Source organism: Lepisosteus oculatus, chromosome 14 (genome assembly GCF_040954835.1).
Source record: "Lepisosteus oculatus isolate fLepOcu1 chromosome 14, fLepOcu1.hap2, whole genome shotgun sequence".
NCBI lineage: Eukaryota > Metazoa > Chordata > Actinopteri > Semionotiformes > Lepisosteidae > Lepisosteus > Lepisosteus oculatus.
In genome coordinates this window covers 39813226-39821447 of record NC_090709.1, presented here as the reverse complement: position 1 = coordinate 39821447, position 8222 = coordinate 39813226, and the positions used below count along the sequence as shown (strand labels likewise).

General features: G+C 53.4%; 1 protein-coding gene across 1 annotated transcript; it reads left to right on the top strand.

Moving 5' to 3' along the window:
* Positions 1-257: 257 nt before the first annotated feature.
* On the top strand, positions 258-7273 carry LOC138242616 (uncharacterized). Its single transcript, XM_069198159.1, has 7 exons — positions 258-388; positions 1173-1472; positions 1752-2048; positions 2440-2493; positions 3420-3530; positions 5825-5874; positions 6749-7273. Exons 1-7 carry the CDS (start codon positions 322-324, stop codon positions 7271-7273), a joined length of 1404 nt encoding a protein of 467 aa, XP_069054260.1. The 5' UTR covers positions 258-321.
* The last annotated feature ends 949 nt before the right edge of the window (positions 7274-8222 follow it).

The window sequence follows — 8222 nt, the reverse complement described above, 5'->3', positions numbered from 1 at the left end:
TGTTTCCTGTGGGTTCAGCTCCTCACCGACTCTCACAGGACGGACAGAAACAGAAACAGGTTGAAATGCCCCAAACTCCACAAACACTGTCTCCCCAGAGATCCTGGGCTCCCAAGTGTGAGATAGAGGCTGGGTGTGTAGAACACGGAAGTGTGATGTCTTTACCATATTTGTCTGAACATGCTTCACACTGAATCTAAAAGAGACAAAGGGAAATTGCATCACAGCTCTCAGTATAAGACACTGTCTCTCACACTCTGAGGCGCTGTGCTTCTCCTGAAGAGATACAGAGCAGAGAGTGATCACAGGGACAGGGTGAGAATGAGTGTGGACACTGAGAGAGGACTGCTGCTGGTGCTGCTCCTCAACACTGCTCACCTCAGCACAGGTAAGAGCCTCCCTCCTCAACACACTGGACCTCACAGGACAGGTACAAGACACACACTGCAGTCTGATCGTCAGTGTGATTCAGTAGATCAGACAGAGAGGAGACACACACTGCAGTCTGATCGTCAGTGTGGATTCAGTAGATCAGACAGAGAGAAGACACACACTGCAGTCTGATCGTCAGTGTGATTCAGTAGATCAGACAGAGAGAAGACACACACTGCAGTCTGATCGTCAGTGTGATTCAGTAGATCAGACAGAGAGAAGACACACACTGCAGTCTGATCGTCAGTGTGATTCAGTAGATCAGACAGAGAGAAGACACACTGCAGTCTGATCGTCAGTGTGATTCAGTAGATCAGACAGAGAGAAGACACACACTGTAGTCTGATCGTCAGTGTGATTCAGTAGATCAGACAGAGAGGAGACACACACTGCGGTCTGATCGTCAGTGTGATTCAGTAGATCAGACAGAGAGAAGACACACACTGCAGTCTGATCGTCAGTGTGATTCAGTAGATCAGACAGAGAGAAGACACACACTGCAGTCTGATCGTCAGTGTGATTCAGTAGATCAGACAGAGAGGAGACACACTGCAGTCTGATCGTCAGTGTGATTCAGTAGATCAGACAGAGAAGACACACACTGCAGTCTGATCGTCAGTGTGATTCAGCAGATCAGACAGAGCAGGGAAGTGAGCCCCACAGTTACTGACCACAGACTGTATCAGTTTCTCACACTAACACATTATTGAGAATTTAATTATTTAATTTTCTTTCCTCAGGTGACACTGTGTTCTCCACTGTGGGAGGGAGTGTCACTCTGCCCTGTAGAGGAGTGATCAGGACAGGCTGTTCCACTACTACATGGCTCTTCAACTCCAGATCTCAGAGTGCAACTGTTGAACTGGTGAATGTTGGAAAGATCAGAGACCAGGAGCCAGGGAGAGTGAGTCTGGGGTCTGACTGCTCTCTGCACGTCCACGCTCTCAGCACACAGGACACTGGACTGTACACCTGTCAGCAGTTTGTCAAGGGACAGAAACAAGGAGAGGATTCTCGTGTCTATCTGTCCCTCCCCACCAGTAAGTCTTGTGTCAGTTTTCTATTATTCTATTCTCACTCACTCTGAACATGGAAGCCTGTGCTCAGTTTGTTGGGCCCTCCAGATAGGGGGTGGTCTGTAAACTCTGCACCAAGTGCTACTGTGTGCTGAGGTGGAGAACACTGTGCCGCAGGACAGATGTCTGCAGAAGAGGCTCTCAGTCCTTCCTGTGCTCCTCAGGGGCCAACTGCTCTGTCCTCTCTGCTCAGCCCTGAGTCAGTCCTACTCTGACCTGTGATCTCGTCTCTCTGTTTCCCAGTTCAAGTCTCTCCAGGGGCAGAGCTGAGGACCGGCAGCACTGTGACTCTGCACTGTCTCCTGGACACTTATCAGGGTCCTGCACTCTGTCTCTCATACCTACACTCTTATACAGTGAGCTGGGTGACTGAGACAGGAGCTGAGCTGCAGGGAGACAGATACCAGATCAGCTCCTCTCCCTGCAGCTCCAATCTGACTGTGAGACTGCAGCCCTCAGACCACAGCAGGCAGTGGAGATGTGATGTAACACAGGATCGAGCAGTGAAGTTCACACACAGATACTCCACTCTGCTCACAGGTACAGTCTGCTGCTGGTGCTTGTCTGTCTGTTCCTCTGTGTGACTGTGAGGCTGCAGCCCTCAGACCACAGCAGGCAGTGGAGATGTGATGTAACACAGGAGCGAGCAGTGAAGTTCACACAGATTGTCCTTCATATCGTGTGTAGCATTAAGCAAACCCTCATTTTCACTGTTCGTACTAAGAAACTGGGCTGCCAGTTCAGCGGAGTTCCCTCCTCCCTCTCCCAGTAGGATTGGGAGTTGTTGTGATTGTGGCAGGTGTGGGAATGCAGGGATTAGATATTCTCTCTCTGTTTTCCCTCGGTTGCTGTCTGGCCGGAGACAAGGCACCTCGAGGGTCGACATCTGTATCTAAGGGGAAACCCGTGTCCCCTGTGTGTTTCTTCCCAGACTTCGTAGCGACAAGAGCTCCTGCTGCAACACCAACAGCTCCTCCTGCAGCAGGTGCTTGAGATAGAGAATATCCTGCTCTCTCTCACTCTGTCCATCCTTCTCTCCTCCTCCAGTCTCTCTCTCACTCTGTCCATCCTCTCCTCCTCCAGTCTCTCTCACTGTCTGTCCATCCTCCTCTCCTCCTCTAGTCTCTCTCTCACTCTGTCCATCCTCCTCTCCTCCTCCAGTCTCTCTCACTCTGTCCATCCTCCTCTCCTCCAGTCTCTCTCACTGTCTGTCCATCCTCCTCTCCTCCTCTAGTCTCTCTCTCACTCTGTCCATCCTCCTCTCCTCCTCCAGTCTCTCTCACTCTGTCCATCCTCCTCTCCTCCAGTCTCTCTCACTGTCCATCCTCCTCTCCTCCAGTCTCTCTCACTCTGTCCATCCTCCTCTCCCCCTCCAGTCTCTCACCCTGTCTGTCCATTCTCCTCTCCTCCTCCAGTCTCTCTCACTCTGCCCATCCTCTCCTCCTCCAGTCTCTCTCACTCTGTCCATCCTCCTCTCCCCCTCCAGTCTCTCTCACTGTCTGTCCATTCTCCTCTCCTCCTCCAGTCTTTCTCACTCTGCCCATCCTCTCCTCCTCCAGTCTCTCTCACTCTGTCCATCCTCCTCTCCTCCTCCAGTCTCTCTCTCACTGTCTGCCCATCCTCCTTTCCTCCTCCAGTGTCATTGTGGGAAAGTGTCAGCCCCTAATTTATGCACCCTTATTTGCAAACACACCAGAAAATTAAATATTTAATCATTTTTTTAGGTTTTAGGTTTTTAATGATATTATTTTTTCTTAAAATACATGTTAACAGTAACTCTAATAGCTACGGACGTTGCAGGTTTGGGATGACAGGATATATTAATCCTGTTTCAAGCGCGTGGAAGAAATGATCATGATTATGTCAAACCAATCAAAGTAAATTATATTGTTCTCTGACACTTCTTTCCAGGCTCATCAGTGAAGCTGGCAGTGCGAGTGGTGGTTTTCCTTGTTGTCCTGATCATCCCTTTGATCTTTGGGGTCATCATTTATACCAAGAGGAGGAATAGTAAACTCACAGGCAAGTAACAGAGCAGTGGAGTCAGTCTAGAGCAGGTCTGTCCACAGGCTGTAAACTCCAGTAACGGAGCAGTGGAGTCAGTCTAGAGCAGATCTGTCCACAGGCTGTAAACTCCAGTAACAGAGCAGTGGAGTCAGTCTAGAGCAGGTCTGTCCACAGGCTGTAAACTCCAGTAACAGAGCAGTGGAGTCAGTCTAGAGCAGGTCTGTCCACAGGCTGTAAACTCCAGTAACAGAGCAGTGGAGTCAGTCTAGAGCAGGTCTGTCCACAGGCTGTAAACTCCAGTAACAGAGCAGTGGAGTCAGTCTAGAGCAGGTCTATCCACAGGCTGTAAACTCCAGTAATAGAGCAGTGGAGTCAGTCTAGAGCAGGTCTATCCAGAGGCTGTAAACTCCAGTAACAGAGCAGTGGAGTCAGTCTAGAGCAGGTCTGTTCACAGGCTGTAAACCCCAGTAACAGAGCAGTGGAGTCAGTCTAGAGCAGGTCTGTCCAGAGGCTGTAAACTCCAGTAACAGAGCAGTGGAGTCAGTCTAGAGCAGGTCTGTCCAGTAAAGTCCAGTAACAGAGCAGTGGAGTCAGTCTAGAGCAAGTCTGTCCACAGGCTGTAAACTCCAGTAACAGAGCAGTGGAGTCAGTCTAGAGCAGGTGTGTCCAGAGGCTGTAAACTCCAGTAACAGAGCAGTGGAGTCAGTCTAGAGCAGGTCTGTCCACAGGCTGTAAACTCCTGTAACAGAGCAGTGGAGTCAGTCTAGAGCAGGTGTGTCCACGGGCTGTAAACTCCAGTAACAGAGCAGTGGAGTCAGTCTAGAGCAGGTCCGTCCACAGGCTGTAAACTCCAGTAACGGAGCAGTGGAGTCAGTCTAGAGCAGGTCCGTCCACAGGCTGTAAACTCCAGTAACAGAGCAAATTGTGCTTGAATTTCTCTCCAGGGACTCTCAGTCTCAGTCCATCAGCTTCAGTTTGTCAGGTGGTGGTGATCCTCCTGCTGACTACAGTCTGATCTGATTCTCCCTACAGAAGACTCGTCTCCTGAGGTGGAACTGGAGGTCCGGTCCCGACTGTGATAAACGAAGAGAAAGGATGTTAGAGGCCCGTGTTCCCTCTGAGCTGAGCTGAATTCCTGTCAAGTGCATTTTAAATAGCAATATGTAAACTAAAATATGAAGTCAGCTCAGGCAGTGTTGTGACACTTTATTCTTCTCTTGGACACTAGGGGGCACTAGGTGACTCATCAGTCAGATACCAGTGAACAGCAGACAGTATCAGTGACCCCTCAGTGTCTTTAACTAGACTGTGTTCAGACTCGGAGTCTCTCTTCACACTCTGATTAAACCAAGACCTTGAACAGGAAGGTGTGTTCCTGTTGTATACTGTCAGCCCCAGCCCTCATACAGCAGCAGGGCCCAAGGAGACACACAGCTAGTCATTCACCGCGGTGTGATACCGGTGATAACCTTCCACCTCGAGCCACAGGCCATAGAGTTACAGCCAGCAGCCACATCACCCTGCAACTCACTACTGGCAGCCTACTGAAGCTCAGCAGGTGTGAGCCTGGTCAGTACCTGGAGGGGAGACTCCTGGGAGGAGAGCTGAGGCTGCTGCTGGAGGAGGTGTGAGTGGGGCCAGCAGGGGGCGCTCTCACCCTGCGGTCTGTGTGGGTCCTGATGCCACAGTATAGTGACGGGGGACACTGGACTGTAAACAGGTGCCGTCCTTCGGATGAGACGTAAAACTGAGGTCCTGATTCTCTGTGGTCACTAAAAATCCCAGGGTGTTTCTTGAAAGGAGTAGGGGTGTAACCCCGGCGTCCTGGCCAAATTTCCTATTGGCCCTCATCAGTCATGGCCTCCTAATAATCCCCCTCTCTATGAACTGGCTTCATTACTCTGCTCTTCTGGTGCACTATGGCTGCCGTTGCATCATCCAGGTGGGGGCTGCACACTGCTGGTGGTGGGGGGGATCCCCATTACCTGTAAAGTGCTTTGAGTGGAGTGTCCAGAAAAGCGCTATATAAGTGTAAGCAATTAATCAATCAATCAACCAATTAATTAATTACTGCAGTCTGGCTGAGCATTAGAGGACATGGTCCCTCTCCGCTGACTCGCTGAGACAATAGCTCTCGTATCTCATCCTCTTCGACAGTTTGTTGTTGCTTTCATTTGAACAACGTCACAACAGTTGCAGTTGCAATAAAAAAAAAAAACCAACATATTGGATGAGAACGATAAAAAAAGGGACACGAGGATGTCATTTCCTCTTCCTTCAGACAACGGAACTGTGTTCTCATATCACAGGGGGGCCGCGGGGAGCATTTATGGGACGGACAGGAAGTCACTTCCGGAAGGTGAGTTCTATCCCAGCTGTCACTGCTTCTGGGATAAAAGGAGAATAAATACCATGTGCATGGAGATGAAGATTTCATTTTTAAGCTGAACTATAATCTTAAATGTGTATACAGATATATACAATGTTGAGTGTGAACGCTGAGCTACAATGTGTGTGTGTGGGAATGAATGTATATGTGGAACAGTGTGTGTTTGTGTACAGTGTTTGTTGCAGTGTGTGTAGCAGTCTATATAGATGTGTGTAGCAGCATGTACAAGTGAGTGTGTGTAACAGTGTATACAGATGTGTGTAGCAGCATGTACGAGTGTGTGTGTAACAGTGTGTGTAGCTGTGTGCACGAGTGTGTGTGTAACAGTGTGTGTAGCAGCGTGCACGAGTGTGTGTGTAACAGTGTGTGTAGCAGTGTATGTTGCAGTGTGTATGAGCATGTGTGACAGAGATGTGTGTAGCAGCATGCATCAGTGTGTGTTTAACAGTGTGTGTAGCAGTGTATGTTGCAGTGTGTATGAGTGTGTGTAACAGTGTGCATAGATGTGTGTAGCAGCGTGCACGAGTGTGTGTGTAACAGTGTGTGTAGCAGCGTGCACGAGTGTGTGTGTAACAGTGTGTGTAGCAGCGTGCACGAGCGTGTGTGACAGAGATGTGTGTAGCAGCATGCATCAGTGTGTGTGTAACAGTGTGTGTTGCGGTGTATGTTGCACTGTGTACGAGTGTGTGTGTGTGTGTGTGGCAGTGTGTACAAGTGTGTGTAGCAGTGTATGTGGCAGTGTGCACGAGTGTGTGTAGCAGTGTGTATGTGGCAGTGTGTACGTGTGTGTGTGTGTGTGAGTGTCTGGGGGTCGGTGCCTCTGTACAGAGCCTCCCTCCCCCAGGCCGGGGGGTGCAGGACGCTGCGGGGAGCCAGCAGGGCTCGGGGGCGGGGCCCGCTCCGGCAGGAAGTGAGCCAGCCGGGCCGTGTCACTTCCTGCGCACGAGCCCCGCCCAGAATAGCCCTGCCACGCAGCGCGGAGCGGCGACCACGGCGCGCGCGGCGGGCCCTGCCCTGCGTCTCCCTGTCCGGGTCGGGGTCCGGGTCGGGGTCGGGGTCTGGGTCGGGGTCGGGAAGGGGGTCCGGCCGGGAGCTGGGAGCGGAGGGTCCGTCCGGTAAGCAGAGCCTGGGCTGGGCTGGGGACGGGAGCAGGGGACGGGAGCAGGGGACGAGAGCTGGGGACGGGAGCTGGGGACGGGAGCAGGGGACGGGAGCAGGGGACGGGAGCTGGGGACGGAAGCAGGGGACGGGAGCTGGGGACGGGAGCTGGGGACGGAAGCAGGGGACGGGAGCTGGGGACGGGAGCTGGGGACGGGAGCTGGGGACGGGAGCAGGGGACGGGAGCTGGGGACGGGAGCAGGCTGTGTGAAGACCCCGGCTCCCGACTCGCCGGGCAGGGAGACCAGACGGCGTCTCCGGTCACCGCTGCGGGTGCGGTCCCCCCCCCCCCTCGTGTCGGGGCGCGTCTCCCTTCTCTCCTGCGGCTCCTGCCGTAGGGCCAGCGTGTCTCCCCCTTCTCCCCTCCGGCTCCTGTAATGCAGCGTCCCCTTTCTCCGGCGGTCCTGTGGCGCCGTGTCTGTGTGTGTGTGTGTCTCCCCTCTCTCTCGAGAGCCTCTCCCATACCCCAGGGCCTGTGTGTCTCCCCTCTCTCTTGAGAGCCTCTCCCATACCCCAGGGCCTGTGTGTCTCCTATCCCCCAGCGCCTGTGTGTCTCCCCTCTCTCTCGAGCCTCTCCCGTCCCCCAGCGCCTGTGTGTCTCCCGTCCCCCAGCGCCTGTGTGTCTCCCCTCTCTCTCGAGCCTCTCCCGTCCCCCAGCGCCTGTGTGTCTCCCGTCCCCCAGCGCCTGTGTGTCTCCCGTCCCCCAGCGCCTGTGTGTCTCCCCTCTCTCTCGAGCCTCTCCCGTCCCCCAGCGCCTGTGTGTCTCCCGTCCCCCAGCGCCTGTGTGTCTCCCGTCCCCCAGCGCCTGTGTGTCTCCCCTCTCTCTCGAGCCTCTCCCGTCCCCCAGCGCCTGTGTGTCTCCCGTCCCCCAGCGCCTGTCTCTCTCTGCGTCCCTCGGGGCCGAAAGGGGAAGTCTCTCTGCTCTCAGGCGAGAGACGGTTTCCAGGACCGATACCTTGTGGGTTTCTCGGTTTCGGTCTTCGAAGTTCACCTTCCTTCCCCTGTGAACCGCAGTCCGCCCTGCTGGTGGCTCGTGGCTCGCTGGTCCGGGATCTCCCCCAGCTGTGGCTCGGGAGCCCCCCCCAGCTCTGTGAGGGAAACACTCCTGAAACCGGCACAGAGGAAGAGACCAGAGACCGAAACACTCATCACCACACTGT

Excerpts from the sequence above, each read along its gene's own strand:
- LOC138242616 (XM_069198159.1), top strand. The coding sequence starts at position 322 with ATGAGTGTGGACACTGAGAGAGGACTGCTGCTGGTGCTGCTCCTCAAC. Across the intron at positions 1,473-1,751 it reads CTATCTGTCCCTCCCCACCA|TTCAAGTCTCTCCAGGGGCA; the intron begins GTAAGTCTTGTG and ends TCTGTTTCCCAG. Across the intron at positions 3,531-5,824 it reads GAGGAATAGTAAACTCACAG|GGGGGCCGCGGGGAGCATTT; the intron begins GCAAGTAACAGA and ends CTCATATCACAG.